The sequence below is a fragment of the Gobio gobio genome (genome assembly GCF_949357685.1).
Source record: "Gobio gobio genome assembly, chromosome: 8".
Classification (NCBI taxonomy): Eukaryota; Metazoa; Chordata; class Actinopteri; order Cypriniformes; family Gobionidae; genus Gobio; species Gobio gobio.
In genome coordinates, this window is record NC_137114.1 from 52,775,790 (window position 1) to 52,802,828 (window position 27,039).

Genomic DNA, 27,039 nt, shown 5'->3' on the forward strand with positions numbered 1-27,039 from the left:
CTCCAACCGGTCAAAGTTCAATAACAGTCACGGTATCATAATGGCTCATGAACAATGAGTCTGTTTTCCACTTCCTCGTGTTTTTATGAAGTCACTGTATCGCTCGTCTCTTCCTGTTTCCCAGATATCGCTCGTCACATCTCTGAATCTCACGTCAAAATGTGACTTTGGGGTTAAATATGACCCATGATCAGGAGAAATATAATGGAGATATATTTCGCCAAAATAAAATGAAGCCTAATGTTAGTAAATTAGTAAATTGCTTCTTCCATTCAATGAAAGAAAATACACTACTGTTCAAAAGTTTGGGGTCGGTAAGATTCAGTAAGTCAAAAATACGACATGCTAAGTCATTATAAGATAAAATGTTGAAAATATGATTTTAAAAGTCCTTATTATTAGATAAAAAGTCTAAAATATGACATGCTAAGTCCACATTAGTAAATAATGTTGAAAATATGACATGCTAAGTCATAATTATAGATAAAATGTTGAAAATATGATTTTAAAAGTCCTCATTATTAGATAAAATGTCTAAAATATGACATGCTAAGTCATTATAAGATAAAATGTTGAAAATATGATTTTAAAAGTCCTCATTATTAGATAAAAAGTCTAAAATATGACATGCTAAGTCCTCATTATTAGATAATGTCAAAAATACGACATGCTAAGTCATAATTATAGATAAAATGTTGAACATATGATTTTAAAAGTCCTCATTATTAGATAAAATGTCAAAAATATGACATACTAAGTCATCATTATAAGATAAAATGTTGAAAATATGATTTTAAAAGTCCTCATTATTAGATAAAAAGTCTAAAATATGACATGCTAAGTCCTCATTATTAGATCATGTCAAAAATACGACATGCTAAGTCATAATTATAGATAAAATGTTGAACATATGATTTTAAAAGTCCTCATTATTAGATAAAAAGTCTAAAATATGACATACTAAGTCATCATTATAAGATAAAATGTTGAAAATATGATTTTAAAAGTCCTCATTATTAGATAAAAAGTCTAAAATATGACATGCTAAGTCCACATTAGTAAATAATGTTGAAAATATGACATGCTAAGTCATAATTATAGATAAAATGTTGAACATATGATTTTAAAAGTCCTCATTATTAGATAAAATGTCTAAAATATGACATACTAAGTCATCATTATAAGATAAAATGTTGAAAATATGATTTTAAAAGTCCTCATTATTAGATAAAAAGTCTAAAATATGACATGCTAAGTCCTCATTATTAGATAATGTCAAAAATACGACATGCTAAGTCATAATTATAGATAAAATGTTGAACATATGATTTTAAAAGTCCTCATTATTAGATAAAATGTCAAAAATATGACATACTAAGTCATCATTATAAGATAAAATGTTGAAAATATGATTTTAAAAGTCCTCATTATTAGATAAAAAGTCTAAAATATGACATGCTAAGTCCTCATTATTAGATCATGTCAAAAATACGACATGCTAAGTCATAATTATAGATAAAATGTTGAACATATGATTTTAAAAGTCCTCATTATTAGATAAAAAGTCTAAAATATGACATACTAAGTCATCATTATAAGATAAAATGTTGAAAATATGATTTTAAAAGTCCTCATTATTAGATAAAAAGTCTAAAATATGACATGCTAAGTCCACATTAGTAAATAATGTTGAAAATATGACATGCTAAGTCATAATTATAGATAAAATGTTGAACATATGATTTTAAAAGTCCTCATTATTAGATAAAATGTCTAAAATATGACATACTAAGTCATCATTATAAGATAAAATGTTGAAAATATGATTTTAAAAGTCCTCATTATTAGATAAAAAGTCTAAAATATGACATGCTAAGTCCACATTAGTAAATAATGTTGAAAATATGACATGCTAAGTCATAATTATAGATAAAATGTTGAACATATGATTTTAAAAGTCCTCATTATTAGATAAAATGTCTAAAATATGACATACTAAGTCATCATTATAAGATAAAATGTTGAAAATATGATTTTAAAAGTCCTCATTATTAGATAAAAAGTCTAAAATATGACATGCTAAGTCCTCATTATTAGATAATGTCAAAAATACGACATGCTAAGTCATAATTATAGATAAAATGTTGAACATATGATTTTAAAAGTCCTCATTATTAGATAAAAAGTCTAAAATATGACATACTAAGTCATCATTATAAGATAAAATGTTGAAAATATGATTTTAAAAGTCCTCATTATTAGATAAAAAGTCTAAAATATGACATGCTAAGTCCACATTAGTAAATAATGTTGAAAATATGACATGCTAAGTCATAATTATAGATAAAATGTTGAACATATGATTTTAAAAGTCCTCATTATTAGATAAAATGTCTAAAATATGACATACTAAGTCATCATTATAAGATAAAATGTTGAAAATATGATTTTAAAAGTCCTCATTATTAGATAAAAAGTCTAAAATATGACATGCTAAGTCCACATTAGTAAATAATGTTGAAAATATGACATGCTAAGTCATAATTATAGATAAAATGTTGAACATATGATTTTAAAAGTCCTCATTATTAGATAAAATGTCTAAAATATGACATACTAAGTCATCATTATAAGATAAAATGTTGAAAATATGATTTTAAAAGTCCTCATTATTAGATAAAAAGTCTAAAATATGACATGCTAAGTCCTCATTATTAGATCATGTCAAAAATACGACATGCTAAGTCATAATTATAGATAAAATGTTGAACATATGATTTTAAAAGTCCTCATTATTAGATAAAAAGTCTAAAATATGACATACTAAGTCATCATTATAAGATAAAATGTTGAAAATATGATTTTAAAAGTCCTCATTATTAGATAAAAAGTCTAAAATATGACATGCTAAGTCCACATTAGTAAATAATGTTGAAAATATGACATGCTAAGTCATAATTATAGATAAAATGTTGAACATATGATTTTAAAAGTCCTCATTATTAGATAAAATGTCTAAAATATGACATACTAAGTCATCATTATAAGATAAAATGTTGAAAATATGATTTTAAAAGTCCTCATTATTAGATAAAAAGTCTAAAATATGACATGCTAAGTCCACATTAGTAAATAATGTTGAAAATATGACATGCTAAGTCATAATTATAGATAAAATGTTGAACATATGATTTTAAAAGTCCTCATTATTAGATAAAATGTCTAAAATATGACATACTAAGTCATCATTATAAGATAAAATGTTGAAAATATGATTTTAAAAGTCCTCATTATTAGATAAAAAGTCTAAAATATGACATACTAAGTCATCATTATTAGATAAAATGGTGAAATGGAAAAATTCTAAAATAAAATTTCAAAATTTTGATTTAAAGTCCAAATTATGAGATAAAAAGCTGAAATTAGATTTTAAAAAGTCTAGATTGTGACCAAAACACACACTTAAGACATTTAAGAGATTAAGTCATGCTTGTTATTTTTAAGTTTTTGATTCACACTTCTTATAATAATATTTACATTATTGTTTTGCCAGTTTGTTATATTGTCAGTAAGATTTCTAGTGTGTGTGTGTGTGTGTGTGTGTGTGTGTGTGTGTGTGTGTGTGTGTGTGTGTGTGTGTGTGTGTGTGTGTGTGTGTGTGTGTGTGTGTGTGTGTGTGTGTGTGTGTGTGTGTGTGTGTGTGTGTGTGTGTGTGTGTGTGTGTGTGTGTGTGTGAAAAAAATTAATCCTTTCATCCATTAAGGACGCATTAAATTGACAGTAAAGACATAATGTTACAAAAGATCTTTTGAACATCAAAGAGTCATGAAAAATCAAAAGTATCACAAAAGTCTATAAATTGATACTAATCATAAATGTTTCTCGAGCATGAAATGATTAGTGAAGGATCATGTGACACATGCAGTAATGATGATAAATTCAGCTTTGATACCAGGAATAAATTATATATTCACGTTGAAATGATAATATTTCAGTTTTTTATGTATTTTTGATAGGGCTGTCAAAAGATTAATCGCGATTAATCGCATCCAAAATAAAAGTTTGTGTTTACATAATATATGTGTGTGTACTCTGTTAATTATTATTTATATATAAATACACACACATTCATGTATATATTTAAGACATATTTGCATGGATATACTGTATATACATTTATATAATATATATAAATATAAATGTTTTATATATATATAAAAATAATATTTTTTTCTTAAATATATACATGCTTGTGGGTGTATTTATATATAAATAATAATTAACAGAGTACACACACATATATTATCTAAACACAAACTTTTATTTTGGATGCGATTAATCGCGATTAATCTTTTGACAGCCCTAATTTTTGATCAAATAAATGGTGAGCATTAGAGACTCAAAAACCTCAAAGGTTAGAAATGTGGTGCACTTTGAGTGGAATAAACCCTCATCCAGTGTGTGTTCACGGTTGGTGTTTGTGTAAATCATGTATTGTGAAGTGTGTGAATCAAGAGATAAGGATCATCTCAAAAGAACGTCATCTGTCTGTCTTCCCCCTGTTTTCTTTTTTTTTGTGGAGGGTTTGATTTTTCAGGGTTATTGACCTAAAGCCAATATTAACACAGGGTCACTCGCCCCCATCTCTCTGTCTCACAAATAGACTGAAAACCGTGCTCACAATTTCAGAAGAAACCGAACAAGCGAATCATATCTTGTTTATTAGGCCGCATAGTCCACTGGGAGCCAAGCAGGTGCGTAAAACTCTTCATTTTCATCCAAATAATCACTTTTCTGACTCTGCTGTATTTCAATTGACCTTTTACAGTGAAATCAGTCGGTTATGACTAGGTTATTTCATGTGATTATAAGTGCGCTGTAATGCGTTATAACTCAATGATGGGTCTGGGAAGTTTTATTACTAAAAGCGGTAACACTTTACAATAAGGTTGTATTAGTTAACATTAGTTAACACGAACTAACCATGAGCAACACCTCTGTCTGTTAAGGTTAGTTCATAAAAATCCAGCTGTTCATGTTAGTTCCTAAAGATTTTAATAATGCATTAGTAAATGTTGTGATTAACATTAACAAAGATAAATAAATGCTTTGTAAGTGCAGTTCATTATTAGTTCATGTTAACTAATGAAGCTTATTGTGAAGCTTTATATCGGTGTATCGTCTGCATTAGTTGAGCTGTTCCTAGTTTAAAAAATATTTGCTTGAGAGAACAAACAAACCAAAAAAAGGCTATTTTTTCTAATATGATTGCTTGAAATAAATAAACGTATTTTATTTCCGCCAGCTTCCAGTGCAATATTTCTCATTTTCATTTAGTTTAACTTGATGTACTATAGTATAGTATCTTAATGATACTAAAATAGCACTGGTTCCTCTTATGAACGAATAGTTAATTTTGTGGATGTTATTAGATAGATCGTGATTTGCTTTTATTTCACAAGGGTTTGAAGTCCAGCGTCGTGACTGGAACCGTATTTATCAAGCCTCTGAGAATTACTCAAGAACACTGCTGGTTTCCGCTGGCTCTTAAAAAGTCTACAATTTAAAAATCACAATTTTAGGCCTTAAAAATTCGTGGAATTATTCTGTTCTAGGTCTTAAATAATTCTTAATTTTACTACGTCCATGTAACGCTACCTCTAATGCTCATTGAAACGCTTTCGAATGTTTTGTTTTTTAATTCCGTGGTGTTGTACTTCTTTCTTTCGCTAGTCCAAATATAATTTGCTGTATTACGACTACAAATGAGACCAACGTGTAACTTATATTGCAGCCAATCCGCTTTCGGGTTATTGCCGCGAGTCTTTTTCGGATTGTACCACAGACACATTAAATGGATTTTATTCTTCAGCTAATAGTCCAAGTTATTCGCATTTCCGCGATTACTAAATACAATGAAAAATCAACAATGCATTTTTTGCTGGTCTTGCATAATTTGTAATTTCACTGCAAAATAATGGCAAGAAACCAAAATAAACAAGAGTTATGCATTATTGTCATGTGTGACTATTGTGCATCTAATATAATACATAATATAGTAAATGTGGTATCCTAATTATGCTAATTTCTGGAAATTACCACCACAAATTCAGTCATTTTTATCTAAAAAATCACAAAAACAGAGAAATCCTGGTGGGATTGAGCTATGGGGAAGTGCAAGTTTATCGATTTGTTCAATTTAAATAAATTAATTTACTTTGCAAGTAATTTCATGACTGTATTTCCTTTTAAATAGGTCTTAAATTTAATTCATAATGGTCTTTGAAAGGTCTTAAATTTGACTTGGTGAAACCTGCAGAAACCCTGTGCTAAGAATTGACTTGAGAGTAAAGAGTTTCTTGATTGAAAGATAGTTATCAAGCATCTCAGTCATACTTTAAGTGAAGTGCTGGACTAAATCTTAAATGTCAGTTTTAGAGATGATTTATGACACTTTGCTGTGCCACAAACGGGATTTTTAGGCATGGACCAATCACTGAATGGATTTCCTTATTGAAGAATATTCTCAGATAAATTCACATTGAATGATCAACACACCATAAAGAGAATACATTATGATATACACGTTGTATATGAAAGATAAACAGGTTTTCCACCATGTCCTACAAATTATACATTTTAAACCGGTGTGTTGTTAACTGACCTGCCAATATAGCCTAGATTTTATGATATAATCCGCCAGCATGGATTCCGAAAGAAAACTAAACTAAACTTGAGAGACCTCTCGAGCTGTCTGAAATAACTGAGTGATTCTTAGCTTCAAGAAATGTCATAACTTGCTTTTATACTTAAGTTTGAAAGTAGGAGTACATGTCATGAATTCTCAGCACTTGAGACTCAAATGGCACTTTGAGAAGCTTGATAAATACAAGCCCCGAGTCGCTCGCTCTCAAGAAATACTGAAACATTCTTTAATGCTATGGATTATTCATTTATAATCACTCCTGAAGAACCTTGAAATTGTTCTTTATGCAACATCAGGGGTCCTGAAACCCTAAAACACGTCACTGAGAAGTTATAGATATGAATGTGCATTTTCAATAACAGGAAAGTGTTGAAGAAAATTATTAACACTTCAGTTTTTTTTTTATAATAACAGGCAAACCCATTGCATGCGGCAAACTTTACAGTTCTATTTACTGAGGGTTTGTTCATATATCATTCGCCTGATTCGCCTGGTGGTGAGATGTTTTGTTTTTCGTCTGTTGACTGTATTTTCTGATAACATGAAGACATAACCAAATAAAAAGAGATAAAAATATCCCTCTGCAAAAAAATTTTTTATTCATTAGAAAATGCCTCATTTGCATATTTAAACATATTCCTGTGATGATATATATGTGTATCCTATTCACCTCTGGCTTTAAAAACACGGTTTCCAAAGTCTGTGTTCTGGTGCTTCGAAGAGCCACTGATCTGAAGACGCATTAATAACCCAATACAGGGGAAAGTTAGGACGCTTCTAAGGGCCCACGCACTTTTGGGGCCCCCAGAGATCATTAGCAGTATCAGTACTAGTAGTAGTGTAATAGAAATGATAAATGTATAATCTACCAAAGAGTTCCAAATAAAACAAAATTATGGTTTATTTCTGCATTTCCGGCAAAACGCTCCACTCATGAAACGCTCGTTCGCTCAAATTGTGCTCCGACATGACATTTCTCTATACTGTAGACATTAAGAAAAGGTATTTGGTTTCGTATTTACGTTTAAATATTATAATGTTATCTATGTTGATTATGGATCATAAGATGCGCAATATGCCAGGAGACATGGAGTGGGTCAGACGTGATTTTGAGCACTTCATTAAGTTTTGTTTTGTAGAAAGCCTTTCTTTAAGGTGAATTTCGTTTTGTATGAATTATATCTTAATTTTAATCAATGTTTCATCAGCCAATCGCCTGGATTTATTAAATAAGAATCAAATATAGCATACAATGATTGTGACATGGACGCGCCGGCACGATCATGTATTGCATATGAGCTGGAGCGTCTCATAAGTGGTCCAAAACTCAGTGTATAGGCTTCTTGCCTCACAGACATGACATATTTCCCTATAGAAAGCTTGAAATGTATACTTTTAAATTAAACAATTCAAAACAAAAAGGAATATACACTCCTTATATACACATGCATTTCTCTCTATAGACGCGTTTACTGCGGAGACAGCGTCAACTTTACCTTTACAGCCGGCCCTGATTCAGAAAACACTAGTTTATTAATAAACAATTCAAATGTCTCCTTTCTATTTTTGACATAAAATCATAATCATTACTTTTGCTGGTTCTTTGTGGCAAGCTTAATGCTTGCGCCTGATTGCGGAATAGGCTAATATATGTAAATGCTTATTAGGGGCCAAGTATCGAAGGTGCGGAGGAGGCACGTATTGAAAATTTATTTTTATTATTCTGCCATTGAAGTCTATGCCAGCCCATAGAATAGTTTGCGGGAAAGATATGAAATTTGGCACACAGATAGAGGACTGGCCCAACATTAACCACACCAATTTTGGAGTCTCTAACTCAATCCCTCTAGCGCCACCACCTGTCCAAATTTTCACTCATGTTTATGCAAATAACTTTTGAACCCTAAGGGCTAGAAACGAATTCTCCCGCCATTTTGAATTTTCAGAAAAACCTACTTTTGAAAACTCGTCATAGACGGTTCGACCGATTTGCACGAAAATTGAACCAGATCATCTTCAGCCCATGCTGACAAAATGTTATGGAATTCAAGTTGATCCGTCAAATTGTTTTCGATAAACGCTCGAAAAATTTTACATAGCGGTTATGAAAATACACTTACGGCTGTATCTCCACACCGCTTTATCTTATTCAAACCAAACTTGGTACATGTCATCACATACATGACTTGAGGTGACATGCTGCAGAGATACGAAAAATGCCTATTTTTGCTTATAACTTTTGAAACGTTTCTAAAAAAATCCTTAGATTCGGGGCGTCATGCCGAGTCGACTGATATCCGCTTTTACAATATCAGCCATTTTGTGCTAAAATGCTGTATTTTATGAACTCATGAACGGATTACGAAACTCGGTATGGGTCATCAGCACGATGCCTTGAAGGAGCCTGAGAAGTTTCGAAACAGCGCCACCTAGTGGAGAATTTCCCCCCCCAAATGTTTATAACTTTGGGTGAGATTGACTTATTTTAATGGGAGTAACTTTTTTTTGGCTCCTGAATCCTTGCCAAGTCCAACGATACCAGATTTGCCAGGTTTCAGTGTATGGTTTGTGCAGCGTAGCAAAAAACATTATCTAATATCTTCGAAACCGCTAGTCCGATCGAGACGAAACCAGCGTCAGAAGTTCAGAAACATAGGTCGATAGCTATATGCTAATGCCCAAATGTCAAAATATTGATAGTAAGGGGGAGTAAAATCCAATCAAAGTCAGGTGTCAGTCGTGTTTTTTTCATATAAATGTCAATAACTCCAAAACAAAATGAGATATTTTCTCCAAAATTGACACACACATGTATGGGCTCACTCCGAGGACACACATGTAAGGCCTCTTGGTGGAGCTATAATTAAACAAAATATGACATTGGCTCTATACAACTCAATGTTATAATGTGGGGTTTTAACATTTTTGCTTCAAATTGTCTTCAAATGTCTTTTTTTTTCAGTTGATCTGCTGCTGGCTTCCTTGTTTGCTTCTGTTGCGCTTGGCCCCGGTATTGCTGCTTTTATGGTTTAGAATTCTCTCCAGTCTATATTCAACTAATTAAATTAATATAAATGTGTGCTTAGTGGACTAATGACTTAAATGAACAAGTTACTAGTCCAGTAGAAAAAACTTTAGTCGGGGGCAGCCTTACTTATTTAACATATTTTCGAACCAGCATGTCTCAAAGGGCATTCTGGTATGAGCAAGCGGAGCTTAAAGGGTTAGTTCACCCAAAAATGAAAATTCTGTCATTAATTCCTCACCCTCATGTCGTTGGACACCCGTCAGACCTCCGTTCATCTTCAGACACAAATGAAGATATTTTAGTTGAAATCTGATGCTCTGAAAGGCCTCCATTGGCTCAATGGCACTTTACACTCTCAAGACCCTTAAAAGACACTAAAGACGTCGTTACAAAGTCCATCTCACTACAGCGGCTCTACAATAACTTTATGAATCGGCAACAATAGTTTTTGTGCGCAAAAAAACCCTAAATAACGACTTATATAGTGATGACGATTTCAAAACACGGCCTCATGAAGCTTCGAAGCGTTATGAATCAGTGAGTCGATTCATGATTCGGATCGCCTGCCAAACTGCTGAAATTTGGCGATTCAAACTGCTGAATCGACTCACTGATTCATAACGCTTCGAAGCTTCATGAGGCCGTGTTTTGAAATCGTCATCACTATATAAGTCGTTATTTAGGGTTTTTTTGCGCACAAAAACTATTCTCGCCGATTCATATAGTGATTGTAGAACCACTGTAGTGAGATGGACTTTGTAAGACGTCTTTAGTGTCTTTTAAGGGTCTTGAGAGTGTAAAGTGTCATTGTGCCAATGGAGGCCTTTCAGAGGCATCAGATTTACACTAAAATATCTTCATTTGTGTCTGAAGATGAACGGAGGTCTGACGGGTGTCCAACGACATGAGGGTCAGTAATTAATGACAGAATTTTCATTCTTGGGTGAACTAACCCTTTAATAGGTCTGTATTATTCAATTGCAGAGATTTTGGATAGCTAGGTTGTCTTGAATGATTGGTCGTATTCTTTCTTAGGGCCCAAAATTGCTAGCGGTTCCCCTGACCCTATATAGCCAAACGTTTTCTTCAATGGACCTAAGAACCACTGAATAACCTTCATTTTAAGTGTCCAAACTGAGTTTGTTTGTCTTCCTCTCTTTCAGGATGGCATCGATGGTCTTTCAGCTGATGGGATTGTGTCTGGGCATCGTGGGCTGGTGTTTGGAGTCCAGCTCCACGAACTCAGCGGTGTGGAGGAGAGGCAGTCACGGGGAGGCTGTGGTGACCTCCAGCTCGCAGTTTGAAGGACTGTGGATGTCGTGTGCATCCAACTCGCTCGGAGCCATTCACTGCCAGAGATTCAAGACCATTCTGGGCCTTCCAGGTGAGATACACACCTTAATGTGGCCTTCTCTCGCTTTACATCACTGCATGTTGGTTTCAGTGATACTGTATCATGACGGGTTTAATGGAACGCTGTGACTCAATCCTGTGACAAAACGAGGTTAAGCCAGTCATAAAAAGTCATAAAACACACACCTTTCCTCTAGAATACAGGACAGTTTTCTACAGGCGTGCTTCAAATTTGGACTCTTCAAAACTGAGGACTCTTGGGGAAAATTCATAATTTCACTGTTAGCACGGATTTTATATTTAATTAAACATTTAATTACAATATACTTAACATATTTACGTTTGATTGCATGACTTATAAAATATTAGTAGATTCTACTAATATATGGACATAATTAGAATGTGTGAATAAATGTCATTTAAATGAACTCAAATGATGAAGTTTTACTCTTGACCACGCTGGTTTGGTGCTTGTGAGTCAGGTAATGACACCATTTTATCGCGGTGTGTGTGTGTGTGTGTGTGTGTGTGTGTGTGTGTGTGTGTGTGTGTGTGTGAATTCAAGGAGCTGTTGATGAGAAGGTTGTTTTAGCAAGTTCTAAGGACATTTTTGTTTCTTTGCTCCCAGAGAGACTGTTTGTGGACAGTGAAAAACAGTGTCAAACCGAGTTCGACAGGCGTTCTTTCGTCTTTTCCCTTCTAATGTTTCTTTGTCACTCGATGAGCTGTTGTTGAGGGTATAAACTTACCGAACTCCACATGTCGGCGTGAATATATTCAGATGTGATCATTTAACGTTTTATTTCGACACGTCTATTGATTGAAAGAGTATGTTAAAATTATTAACGGGTTAAATACAAAAACGGATGGATTTTTCATATTTTATAAGGAAAATGTTTTCAGGACATGAAAAATTCATGTTTTGTATGAATGTACCTTTTATTTGCCTTTTTCCCCTTATTTTCTAGTTTAACAAATTAAAAAATACAATTCATATACACTTAACTGACTTAGTTCATTTAACTTAAATATACTATGTGTAATAATTACAAAGTAATTGATATTACAAAACATTTCAAGTTAAATGAACTCAAATTTTTACATTAGTTCACATTACTTAGTTTTTTTAGGGCAACCAGTGTCCTCAAATTTTTTAAGTAAATTCAACTTATCTGGGGTAACTGTGTTTTCAAATCACAGGTTGGAATTTGATTTGGCCACACCCCCAATAGTTGAATTGGAATTTGATTTGGCCACACCCCTAATGAGTTGAATTGGAATTAGACTTGGCCACACCCCCAAGGAGTTGAATTGGAATTTGATTTGGCCACACCCCCAATGAGTTGAATTGGAATTTTATTTCGCCACGACCCCAATGAGTTGAATTGGAATTTGATTTGGCCACACCCCTAATGAGTTGAATTGGAATTTGATTTCGCCACGACCCCAATGAGTTGAATTGGAATTTGATTTGGCCACACCCCTAATGAGTTGAATTGGAACTTGATTTGGCCACACCCCCAATGAGTTGAATTGGAATTTGATTTCGCCACGACCCCAATGAGTTGAATTGGAATTTGATTTGGCCACACCCCCAATGAGTTGAATTGGAATTTGATTTGGCCACACCCCTAATGAGTTGAATTGGAACTTGATTTGGCCACACCCCTAATGAGTTGAATTGGAACTTGATTTGGCCACACCCCCAATGAGTTGAATTGGAATTTGATTTGGCCACACCCCCAATGAGTTGAATTGGAATTTGATTTGGCCACACCCCCAATGAGTTGAATTGGAACTTGATTTGGCCACACCCCCAATGAGTTGAATTGGAATTTGATTTCGCCACGACCCCAATGAGTTGAATTGGAATTTGATTTGGCCACACCCCCATTAGTTGAATTGGAATTTGATTTGCCCACACCCCTTATGAGTTGAATTGGAATTTGATTTGGCCACACCCCCAAGGAGTTGAATTGGAATTAGATTTGGCCACACCCCCAATGAGTTGAATTGGAATTTGATTTCGCCACGACCCCAATGAGTTGAATTGGAACTTGATTTGGCCACACCCCTAATGAGTTGAATTGGAATTTGATTTGGCCACGACCCCAATGAGTTGAATTGGAATTTGATTTCGCCACGATCCCAATGAGTTGAATTGGAATTTGATTTGGCCACACCCCTAATGAGTTGAATTGGAATTTGATTTGGCCACACCCCCAATGAGTAGAATTGGAATTGGCCACACCCCTAATGAGTTGAATTGGAATTTGATTTGGCCACACCCCTAATGAGTTGAATTGGAACTTGATTTGGCCACACCCCTAATGAGTTGAATTGGAATTTGATTTCGCCACACCCCCAATGAGTAGAATTGGAATTTGATTTGGCCACACCCCTAATGAGTTGAATTGGAATTTGATTTGGCCACGACCCCAATGAGTTGACTTGGAATTTGATTTGGCCACACCCCTAATGAGTTGAATTGGAATTAGACTTGGCCACACCCCCATTAGTTGATTTGGAATTTGATTTGCCCACACCCCTAATGAGTTGAATTGGAACTTGATTTGGCCACACCCCCAATGAGTTGAATTGGAATTTGATTCGGCCACACCCCCAATGAGTTGAATTGGAATTTGATTTGGCCACACCCCTAATGAGTTGAATTGGAATTTGATTTGGCCACACCCCTAATGAGTTGAATTGGAACTTGATTTGGCCACACCCCTAATGAGTTGAATTGGAATTTGATTTGGCCACACCCCTAATGAGTTGAATTGGAACTTGATTTGGCCACACCCCTAATGAGTTGAATTGGAATTTGATTTGGCCACACCCCTAATGAGTTGAATTGGAACTTGATTTGGCCACACCCCTAATGAGTTGAATTGGAATTTGATTTGGCCACACCCCCAATGAGTAGAATTGGAATTGGCCACACCCCCAATGAGTTGAATTGGAATTTGATTTGGCCACACCCCCAATGAGTTGAATTGGAATTTGATTTGGCCACACCCCCAATGAGTTGAATTGGAATTTGATTTGGCCACACCCCAAACCTAAAATAACTAACATTAAAAATATTGCCTTGGCAGGTAACTCAAAATAGTTTAAGTTGAAGAATTAAAACGACTAAAACTAAAGCTGAAATAAAAATCAATGAATACTAAATGAAAATATAAAAAAAGCAGAAACTAATCAAAATGCCCATTACAGCTCTTCATAAATCTTCCTTTTCCAGCTGATCTATATGAAATGTGACACAAAATATAGTTCATTCAGAATCACAGGGTTTCTTTGGCCTCTCGTTCTTAAAGCCACACACTCCACAAACCCAGTGTGACCTTATGAGAGGTCAGAGGCCTTACATTTTAGGGGTCAAACTCTAACGTTTCTCTGTTAAGTCACATGTCAGTTCCTGTATTGACTTCCTTTATCATCACGGCGTTATCTAGCAGAGGCAATAAAGGAGGGCCCAGAGTTTATGGTTTTATGGCTCCGATCATGAAACTATAACACACTGACACACTCAAACACACTCTCATCCTGGGACGGCGCTCGTGTCGGTGTGTGACCTGTCTGTAGTTTCATTGGATATTGTGTGGATTTGAGTTGATCATGTCGACTGCGGTGCAGCTGTTGGGCTTCTTGATGTGTTTGTTGGGCTGGTTGCTCTCCTTCATGTCGCTGGTGAATGAATCGTGGCGTTCGTCGACGTTTGCGGATCAGCTCATTACATCTGTGTGGTACGATCAGAACCTGTGGCAATCGTGTGCGGAGGGAAGCACCGGCGTCAAAAACTGCAAGCAGTTTGAGTCTATGCTCTCTCTAGATGGTAACACACACCTCACACACACACACACACTTCACACAGAGTTTGTGTTGTTCATATTGCTTGTAAAAAACTATTGCGACTTAAATACTTCATTTAACACTCTGGTGCTGTTCGGCCATTTTGACTTCTCGAATATTTTGACTTCCTCGTAGTGGAACGAAACTTGGTAATGTTTTGGCACAAACAATCCTAATAGTCACACTTTTAAAGGGGGCCGGATTCGATGTTGTGGCCAATCCCTTTTCTGTATATATATATATATATATTTGACAAAAGCTTGAGCTGACAGTAGAGTAGCTTGAGATAGGACACAGGAAATTTATAGATATTTAACAATATCTGTAAAACTTTCATCGACCAAAAAGTTTTAATGGGTGAAATTTTAATATTGTTACAGAGTTAGAACTCTCTTCTTATTTAATAAGTGCTCTATTTCGATCACCACAGGTAAAACATGCTTTTCTTACTTGGTATTTCTGTCTTTTTTCCAGTCCAAATATCTAAAAATTCTTAAATCAAGATGCTTTTACTAAGGAAAATTACATATTTTTTCTTGATTCCGGGGGGAAAAAATCTAAATGAATTGAGTTTTTGCTTGAAACAAACTAAATTATCTGCCAATGGATTAGAAAAATAATCTTCCTTAAAAGATTCCGAACAGAAACATGATTTTTCTTACCCCATTGGCAGATATATTTGCTTGTTTTAAGCAAAAACTCACTTCAATTAAATTTTATTTTCCAGAAAACAAGAAAAAAATATCTAATGTCATTTAACTTCTCGTAACATCTTGATTTAAGATTTTTTTTAATATATATTTAGACTAGAAACAAGACAAAAATACTAAATTTTCTGCAGTGCACACAAGGCAAAAAGTAATACACACACATATATATATTTCTATATCTAGAATGGTATTTAGTCTATCGACATATAAATACAAACGCACAAAACTGCACGTTTATGACAAAAATAGTCTGCAATTTGGCCTTTATTACTCATTTAATACATGTCTACATTACAAATTAAATCAAATTAGATATTAACCTACATTTCTGACAAATTACCGGTTACAGGTGTTACCACAGTAAACCCATGATAAATTCGAAATGCGAATTGTAGTTTGAAAAGTATTTTGATTCGGATCAGCTGATTTGCACGTTAGTGTTGTTGATTAAGTCAGTGCTGTTTAACTGGATTTAAATTAAATCAAATCAGAGATTCTCAGCTCGTACCGCAGACCTCTGCGCTGAACTCGAACGCTTCTCATTGGCTGTTTAGTGGTCATGTGATCGAGACCCTCAGCAAGTAAACACATTTGTTCAGACTCAGAGCTCGCGTGAGTTGCGCTGTTTTGTTCCGCTTCTGGCGCTGTTTCCCTGGCCTAAAGTCTAGTACTGCCACCTTGTGTTGACATCGTGAAACTGCACGATTTGTAAATTATCAGTGGCGGGCCACATATAATACATTTTAATAGACGCGATGCGGGCCGTTTGAAATTCATCCCCGGGCCGCATTTGGCCCGCGGGCTGGACTTTGGACACCCCTGCACCAGTCAAAAATGAGCGCATGGGAAATGAATGGGAGACGAATTTCCTCTAGTGGACGCGTTTGGTACTGCACACAAACTAACTCTCACTGAAAGCTCATTTTTTGAGATATCAACCTCAAATTTGGAACAGAGCTTGTTTAGATTTATGGCTTTGATTTTCTCACAGTTTTAGAGCTAAACTTGTTTTGGAAAATATATACATTTCATATAAAAATTGAAAATTGGTATTTTTGTGCATTTTCCATATCAATAAATGTAAAATTGAATAACTTTTTCACTTTTTGAAACTTTTTTCACGTCACTAATAATCTGCCATGTGTCATCTTTATGGTGCGTTCACACTGAACGCGAATAGAGCGTCTGGAACGAGAGATTTCCATGTTAAGTCAATGGAAAGGCGCGGCAAACGTGATTTTGCCTAATTCGTGCGTCCAGTTCGCTCGCGAAAGTGGTACTTTTTGTGCATTTACGCATTTGAAGCGAATTCGCGTCAGACGCCCTAGTTGAAAAATGTGAACTTTGGCGTTTATTCGCGCCACGTTAACCAATCAGGAGCCTGCTTGCTGCTGTCACGAGGTGATAAACTGATGGCAAGTCAATAGCGGACGAGAAACCCAGCGTAATTTAAAAATACTACTGTTACTGTGTAACAAAATGCAGTTTTAAGACTTTTTCAGGTGAGAATGTAGTTGTTTCTTTGCTCTCATGAATCTATAATTTGTTGCCTGCCAAATCGTGAGGGCAAAGAGAAGTTTCATAACTTTATTTTTTAGGCTATTTAACTTTACCGTTGTAGCCGACTAGCGCTGACTTTGTTTGACTGAATTGTTAGCTTTATTTATTGTATTGTATAGCTTCTTATACTTTTATAATAGCTATTATTGATCACACAGAAACTGACATTTAACAAAAAAAAGACTGGGTTGTGTTTTATGATATATATATATATGCACACTTATCGTCTGAACCACATATTAATGTGTTTAATATTTGTTTTTAAATGCAAACGAAAAGAGGAATTGTTATAAATATACATGCAGTGAAGATAATCAATATGCCTGAACCACATTTGTGTGTAATGAAAATGAGGCAGAGTGGTGTTTTATGACATATGTAGTTTTATTGTAGCCTAAATACACATACAGGAGTGAGAGCTGTCATCCAGCCGCAGCTCCTGAACGCGCGTCTATTTCACTTCAAACGTTCGATTTATACGTGCGTCCAATTCGCTGTCAATGGATTCAAAATGTTCAAGCGTCCAACTAGACGCCATTTTGACGGTCCATTGGCGTTTGGTGTGAACGCAGCATTAAAACAAGACCAAAGTTCAGTCTGTGCTCCAAAACATTCAAGATTTATGAGAGTTCAGGCTGGAAATTTCATGCTCAAAAAGGCAATACATGCATTATAACTACTGCATAAATATAATTTAGCATTATAAAATCCCGTAAAAATACAAAATATTAAATAAAAAACATTATCGAACTAAAATATAGTACAATCATTTCATTGAAATTAAAAAAAATTATGTTTTGCTCATTTTTGACCGACACACGAACAACACCAGTATTATTAACATGCTTTATTTACATGTAAAATCATGTTTTTTATTTTATGTAATTTTTTTATGTTTTTTAAAGGCTCACCAATGCTGCGTTTATTTGATTAAAAATACAGGGAAAATAGTGAAATATTATTACAATTTAAATGAACTGTTTATTCCTGTGATCAAAGCTGAGTTTATCATCATTACTCCAGTCTTCAGTGTCACATGATCCTTCACTAATCATGAATAATATGAGGATCTGATGCTCAAGAAACGTTTATTGATTATCATCAGTGTTCATATTTCTGTGGAAATGGTGACACATTTGAATTTTCATGATTATTTGATGAATAGAAAGTTCAAAAGGACAGCATTTATTTGAAATAGAATCCTTTGTAACATTATAAACGTCTTACTGTCACTTTTGATCTATTTAATGAGTATATACACTGACCAGGCATAACATTATGACCGGTGAACTGTGTTCCTTTGACACGTCCCACCTACCTCAGCATTGCTGAGACCATGTCCAGCCTTTCATGGAGACGGTATTCCCTGCTGGCTGTGGCTCTTTCAGCAGATAATGCGCAAACACAAAGCACAAATGCTTCAGGAATGGTTTGAGGAGCACAACAACGAGTTTGAGACGTTGATTTGGCCTCCAAATTCCCCAGATCTCAATCCAATCGAGCATCTGTGGGATGAGCTGAACAAACAAGTCCGATCTATGGAGGCCCCAACTCACAACTTACAGGACTTAAAGGATCTGCTGCTAACATCTTGGTGCCCGATACCACAGCACACCTTCAGGGGTCTATGCCTCAACGGGTCACGAAAAGGGGGACCAACACAATATTGGGTCATAATGTTATGCCTGATCGGTGTATATAAATGCTACTTTAGCATTCTTTAAAGTATGCTACGAGATTGCCATCATGTTCAAGTATAATATACATGTAGCTCATGATGTTTTGTTTTTCAGGATACATCCAGGCCTGTCGAGCGCTGATGATAATCGCTCTGGTTCTGGGTCTGCTGTCCGTCATTCTGGCCACCATGGGACTCAAGTGCACTAAACTGGGCAGCGCGTCTGAGGAGTCGAAGGGCAAGATCAGCCTCACAGCCGGAGTCATGTTCATCCTGTCCGGTGAGTGTGACGACACACACACACACACACACACACATCACAGCATATAAACGCCTCATCCTCACATCTGCATCTTCTCTCTGTTAGGTTTGTGTGTCATGGTGGCGGTCTCATGGTACGCCGCTCGAGTCGTTCAAGAATTTAATAACCCTTTCTACGGAGGCCAGAAGTGAGTCAAACACTACATGACATATTTAAACTCTTTTAATGAAACTTTAGAAACTAAAGGTCTGTGTATGTGTTATTGTTGAGTATCATCTTTGATGCAGTCTGCTTTTATGGCTCATATAATCTGCTCAGTTTTATCCAGAGGCCAAAACTGAGCAAAAACATGCAGTTTGGTGCAGATACAGAGATTATTATGGGAAAAAATATTAAATGAGTGCCTAGCAACGTGCCAAATCATGTTAGCAACATGCTAATTAATGCTAGCAGCGTGTCAAATCATGTTAGCAAAATGCTAATTAATGTTAGCAAAGGTTAAACAATGTTACCAATTTGGTAAAACGTGCCAGCAAATGTGAAAAAACATGCTATTAACTTATTAATTCATGTTAAAACATGCCATCAACATGTTCATTCATGTTAACAATGTGCTAAAACATGTTTGCAAACATGATAATTCATGTTAACAATGTGCTAAAACATGCTAGCAAATGTGATAAAACATGCTTTTAACATATTAATTATTGTTAAAACATGTTAACAACATGTTCGTGATAGCAACATGTTAATCTATGTTAAAACATGCTGGCATGTTTATTCATGTTATAACATGCTAACAACATGTTAACAATGTGCTAAAACATGTTAACAACATAAATTCATGTTGACAATGTGCTAAAACATGCTAGCAAATGTGATAAAACATGCTATTAACGTATTAATTATTGTTAAAACATGTTAAAAACATGTTCATGATAGCAACATGTTAATCTATGTTATAACATGCTAACAACATGTTCATTCATGTTAACAATGTGCTAAAACATGTTTGCAAACATGATAATTCATGTTAACAATGTGCTAAAACATGTTTGCAAACATGATAATTCATGTTAACAATGTGCTAAAACATGCTAGCAAATGTGATAAAACATGCTTTTAACATATTAATTATTGTTAAAACATGTTAACAACATGTTCGTGATAGCAACATGTTAATCTATGTTAAAACATGCTGGCATGTTTATTCATGTTATAACATGCTAACAACATGTTAACAATGTGCTAAAACATGTTAACAACATAAATTCTTTTTAACAATGTGCTAAAACATGCTAGCAAATGTGATAAAACATGCTATTAACGTATTAATTATTGTTAAAACATGTTAAAAACATGTTCATGATAGCAACATGTTAATCTATGTTATAACATGCTAACAACATGTTCATTCATGTTAACAATGTGCTAAAACATGTTTGCAAACATGATAATTCATGTTAACAATGTGCTAAAACATGTTAGCAACATGATAATTCATGTTAACTATGTGCTAAAACATGCTTTTAACATATTAATTATTGTTAAAACATGTTAAAAACATGTTCGTGATAGCAACATGTTAATCTATGTTAAAACATGCTGGCATTTTTATTCATGTTATAACATGCTAACAACATGTTCATTCATGTTAACAATGTGCTAAAACATGTTAACAACATAAATTCATGTTAACAATGTGCTAAAACATGCTAGAAAATGTGATAAAACATGCTATTAACGTATTAATTATTGTTAAAACATGTTAAAAACATGTTCATGATAGCAACATGTTAATCTATGTTATAACATGCTAACAACATGTTCATTCATGTTAACAATGTGCTAAAACATGTTAGCAACATGATAATTCATGTTAACAATGTGCTAAAACATGTTTGCAAACATGATAATTCATGTTAACAATGTGCTAAAACATGTTAGCAACATGATAATTCATGTTAACAATGTGCTAAAACATGCTACCAAATGTGATAAAACATGCTTTTAACATATTAATTATTGTTAAAACATGTTAAAAACATGTTCGTGATAGCAACATGTTAATCTATGTTAAAACATGCTGGCATGTTTATTCATGTTATAATATGCTAACAACATGTTCATTCATGTTAACAATGTGCTAAAACATGTTAACAACATAAATTCATGTTAACAATGTGCTAAAACATGCTAGCAAATGTGATAAAACATGCTATTAACGTATTAATTATTGTTAAAACATGTTAAAAACATGTTCATGATAGCAACATTTTAATCTATGTTAAAACATGCTGACATGTTCATTCATGTTATAACATGCTAACAACATGTTCATTCATGTTAACAATGTGCTAAAACATGTTAGCAACATGATAATTCATGTTAACAATGTGCTAAAACATGCTAGCAAATGTGATAAAACATGCTATTAACGTATTAATTATTGTTAAAACATGTTAAAAACATGTTCATGATAGCAACATTTTAATCTATGTTAAAACATGCTGACATGTTCATTCATGTTATAACATGCTAACAACATGTTCATTCATGTTAACAATGTGTTAAAACATGTTAGCAGCATGATAATTCATGTTAACAATGCTAAAACATGTTAGCAATATGATAATTCATGTTAACAATGTGCTAAAACATGCTAGCAAATGTGATAAAACATGCTTTTAACATATTAATTATTGTTAAAACATGTTAACAACATGTTAGTGATAGCAACATGTTAATCTATGTTAAAACATGCTAACATGTTCATTCATGTTAAAGCATGTTAACAGCATGTTCATTCATGTTAACAATGTGCTAAAACATGTTAGCAACATGATAATTCATGTTAACGATACGTTAAACATGTTAGCAGTATGATTATTCATGCTAACAATGTGTTAAAAGTAAAACATTTTAACAATATGATAATTAATGCTAACAATGTGTTAAACATGTTAGCAGTATGATAATTTATGTTAACAATGTGCTAATAAAATGCTAGCAAAATATAAATTCATGATAGCAAAGTGTTAAAACATGTTAGCATCATGTTAATTCATACTAGAAACATGCCAATTGATGCTAGCAACATGCTAAATATGTTAAAACATGCAAAATCATGCTAGCAACATGTTAATTGTAATTCTGGATAATCAAGTAAACCTGAGCTGCTTCAGTGCAGTAAGTAAATATTGCTAACCATATAACAGTTATTGTAATGCTGCGTTCACACCAAACGCGAATTGAGCGTCTGGCGCAAGTGATTTCAATGTTAAGTCAATGGAAAGGCGCGTTGACGCGCGTCTGGTGGTCCCGCGGCGCGGAAGGCGTGTTGCGCGAAGGACGCAAATCCGCCTCATTCGCGCGTCGGACGCGAATTGAGCATCTTGCGCGTTACACGCGAATGGTGCTTTTGTGCATTCACGCGTTTGAAGCGAATTCGTGTCTGACGCCCGAGTTGAAAAATTTGAACTTTGCCGTCAATTCGCGCCGCGTTAACCAATCAGGAGCCTGCTTGCTGCTGTCACGTGGTAAAGTGACGTGTATGAGAAACCCTGCATAAATTAAAATTGTAGTATTGTGTCACAAAATGTAGTTTTAAGACTCTTTCAGGTGGGAATGTAATTGTTTAAAGCTCAAGTCTGTGGTTTATTTATAAAGAGAGCACCTATTTAAAAAAAATAATCTTGTGTTTTTGGAGTTGTGAGATCCAGGCGATCACCGCGGGCAATCACTGCTCATAACCCCGGCGAAGGCAGCCTTTCCTCGGCCAGTCCTTCTGCCGTCTGCCGCTGGCTCTGATGTCCTGTAGTGGTGCATCTTGTGTAGATCTAACGGCCGATCTTTGCTCTCATGAATCTATAATTTGTTGTCTGCCAAATCGTTTTGACTGAGGGCAAAGAGAAGTTTCATAACTTTATATTTTAAGGATATTTAAATATACATGTAGTGAAGATAATGTAGGAGTTGCCTGGACCACATTTGTGTGGCTATTAATGCTTAATATATATGTTTAATGAAAATGAAAAGAGGCAGAGTGGTGTTTTATGACATATTTCTCCTGGAGTGCCTTGAACGCGCGTCAATTTCGCTTCAAACGCTCGATTTCTACGCACGTCCAATTCTCTGCGGACGCGCGAATGCATTCAAAATGTTCGCGCGTGAAACTAGACGCGGTAGACGCGATTTTGACGCTCAATTCGCGTTTGGTGTGAACGCAGCATTACATTTGCTAAAAAAGTCTTAACCATCAATCAGAAGACAAAAGAACTAGTAGAGCAGTTTTGATCATTTGGAGGCTTTTGAAAATTGCGTATCCAATATGATACTTTATAGGCTTTATGAGGTTAACACCAACATACACACACTTTTGAAGTACCTTGGAGTTCCATTTTAATGCTATGAATGCACACACTCACATGCTCATCATCTGTGCGGTGTGTGTGTAGGTATGAACTGGGCACTGGTCTGTATCTGGGCTGGGCGGCAGGAGCTCTGGCCATACTGGGCGGAGGAATCCTCTGTACATCCTTTAAGTGCTCAGCACCTGAACAAACACGGTGAGTCTCCACAACACAGATCGCAAGATCTCCAGAATCTGAGACACACAGCATCATGCCTTTCTTCTCTCTCTCTCTCAGGGCTCAAAGCTATAACTACAGCGCTACCCAGCCCCAGAAGATCTACAGATCAGCGCCAGCGTCAGAGAACACCTTCTCCAAAGCTTATGTCTGAGGGGCTTCTTTTTATGCTTTTGTAGTACTTGCATCTTAAAAGTCAACCGTTGTTTAATTCCCTAACGTTCAGATATTATATACATTAGCGTTCAAAATTGTAGGCATTTATTTGATCAGAAATACAGTAAAAAGAGTAACACTGTGAAATGTTATTACAGTTTAAAATAAGTTTCAGCGTTGATTTCATCACAATCTTGCATCACAATGTAATATCTTTCTCGTTTTTTGGCAAAAATATCATCCAGCCTTTATTACTTTGGCTTGACAAAGCTTCTTCTGAGCCACTTTAGTCGATATCGCCACCTGGAGCTTTCAAGCTACACCCACCAAACTCGGCTCGGACCTTCAGCCGGTTCTGACGCGGGTTGCTATGACTTTTCTGACTGATCGGACTTATGGTTTTCCTAAAAATGAAGATTAAAAACCATAAAAATCCCATTCAATTTCATTGAGGGGGTCAAAAATGTAGTACAATAGCTGTAATAGAGTATTTAAGCTACGCATCTATCACTGGCGAAGCCTAGCAACTAGCTTAAGACATTTTGTGCTACATAATGCTAGCAACATACTAATTCCTTTTCGCAACATGCTAAATAATGCCATCTAATACATGCTATCAACGTGTTAAAACACGTTAGCAACATGATAAATAATGTTAGAAAACTTTTAAAACCTGTTAATTCATGCTATCAACATGCTAGCAAAATGCTTATTCATGTTAGAAAGTGTTAGCAAACATTCATGGTTACAAAATGTTAATTTATGTTAGCAACATGCTTCAACATGTTAATTAATGTAAGTAAAGTGTTCTATGCAAGCAACATGCTACATCATGTTAACAACATGCTAACAATGTGTTGCAACATAAGCATGTTTTGACTACATGTTAATTCATGTTAACAGTGTGTTAAAACGTGCTCATTAATGCTAACAATGTGTTGCAACATGTTAGCAATGTGCAAAAGCATGTTACCAACATGTTAATTCATGTTAGCAGTGTGTTAAAACATGTTAATTCATGTTAGCAGTGTTAAAAAATGTTAATTCATGTTAACAACATGTTAATTTGTGTCAGAAACATGCAAATTCATGCTAGCAACGTGCTACTTTAATGCTAACAACTTTCTAATTCATGTCAACAACATGCTAATTCATGTTAGAAGTTTGTTTAAACCTGCTAATTCATCATAGCAAAATGTTAATTCATGCTAGCAATGTGGTAATTCATGTCAACAAAATGCTAATCCATGTTTGTGCTATAATATGCTAGCAACATGCTAATTCATGCCATCAATGTTTTTCTTTCTCTCTCTCTCTCTCTCTCTCTCCACTTTCACTAAATGTAAAGCTTATAAAACTTTCAACCTTTTATACCGCTTTGTCAAGCCAACATCAAAGTTTGTCCCAATGAACTTTACTCATCTAGTTTTGATATGAAACACCCACTTTACTTCATCAAATCAATTCCCTGCTGTACATTTGTTTGTCATTAAATCTCATGTTTCATGTTGACTTTAGTACTTTTATGCCATGTGAATTGTCATGCATATGTGGATCATTTTAGTATGTTATATAAATGTTACATTGTCTGTTCTGGTGTTTTGAAAAGCTCAGCCTTTTTCTGAAATTGCTATTATATGTGTGTTTCATGTGAATAAAACAATGCTGTGAAGTTTTGCAATTGTGCAAACTGTGCTTTATTTAATGTAGCCAAACCTCAGATGTGCCTTTCAAAGTTTGATTTTTTGTTTTAAAAAGTGTATGACTTTTAATGTGCGGATTGTACATATCTCATTGATTCCTTTTGGTACAAAAAAAAAGGTTTTAAAAAAAGAAAAGAAAAAAGTTTTGTCCCTGCGTGACTCGCCATAGATGAGATTAAAAAACAATGCAACACAATTTTGTGAGTAAAATTATTATTTTTTTTAAAATGTGATAATTTTGCATTGTTGCGTTTGATATCTATTATATACGTGTCTAACTAAACATAACTTAGCACACTGTCACAGGCTTTGTATTTGAGTTGGTTCATTGACTCCTGTGATTCCTGATTGAACATGTAAATCCACCGATCGGGCCGAGTAATACAAAAATAACGTTCCAATGAATTGCGGGTGGGTGGAGGAGAGATAAATCAGTGTTTGTTTGATAAAGACATTTTGTGAGCCTTTTTGGCGCAACAACGGACGGTTGCCGTTTTTCCACACGTATCCTGATGAGGGATCCGAAGCTCATTATTATGCAAAACTGTTATCCAATCATAGCCGTGGGCGTTTACTTCCAAGTCTTCAGTGCGGCACGCCCATAAAAACAGAGCGTTCCATGAGAGAGGCTCAAAACCAGGGCAGAAAATAGCCTATTACTTATTCATTATGATTTTTTAATGTAAAAACCACACAAATGTCGTAAGTTGACCTCAGACAACAGTATACTTTTTTTTTATACTATTATTTCACCTCATATCAGATGAATGTCATCAGCTCTCCAGACCGCCATAACTTCCTGCGTGTAAGGTCAAAATACCGGCGCGATCATAGACATATATACGTAGATTCCTCATTCGACCAATCCGCGCAGGCACTAATGAGGCATTTATGTATATTTCTATGATCGCGCCGGTATTTTGACCTTACTCGCAGGAAGTTATGGCGGTCTGGAGAGCTGATGACAGGCTACTTTTCCTACGTTTGCCACCTGAACACACACGAGAAAAAATTTACTTGATTCTACAATGTTAAGTGCTTGAAAAAAAAAAAAGTACTTAACCCTTTAACTGTCACCCCCCTTTTTGAGAATACACATGAAAATGCACTATCCAAACTTAAAGGGCTGTAATTCAAGAATGCTTTGGAATATAGACCAAAGTTTGGTCTTGTTTTAAAGACGACATTCTGCAGATTATTGCTGAAGTGAAAGCAATTCAAAATATGAAAGTATGAAATAGTTATGGAAGTTTAAATTTACTGTAAATGAAAAATACTGTACTAAATATTTTTTATTTCATATAAAATATATATTTTACAAAAAAGAATTTACTCTAAAATTACTATAAAATCAAAGCCATATGTCTAACCAATTTGTGTTCCAAATTTGAAGTTGATATCACAAAAATTGAAGTCCCCATGAGATTTTGTGTAGG

General features: G+C 34.7%; 1 protein-coding gene across 2 annotated transcripts; it reads left to right on the plus strand.

Annotated features, from left to right (window-relative positions):
- The first annotated feature begins 4,493 nt into the window (after positions 1-4,493).
- On the plus strand, positions 4,494-25,797 carry cldn15lb (claudin 15-like b). Of its 2 annotated transcripts, XM_079822855.1 has the most exons (6): positions 4,494-4,754; positions 10,898-11,118; positions 19,009-19,173; positions 19,261-19,342; positions 23,613-23,723; positions 23,805-25,797. In XM_079822855.1, exons 2-6 carry the CDS (start codon positions 10,899-10,901, stop codon positions 23,896-23,898), a joined length of 672 nt encoding a protein of 223 aa, XP_079678981.1. In that variant the 5' UTR covers positions 4,494-4,754; position 10,898; the 3' UTR covers positions 23,899-25,797. The 2 variants fall into 2 exon arrangements, with proteins under 2 accessions (XP_079678981.1, XP_079678982.1); XM_079822856.1 differs by lacking the exons at positions 4,494-4,754; positions 10,898-11,118 and adding an exon at positions 14,514-14,928 and having other exon boundaries at positions 23,805-25,711.
- The last annotated feature ends 1,242 nt before the right edge of the window (positions 25,798-27,039 follow it).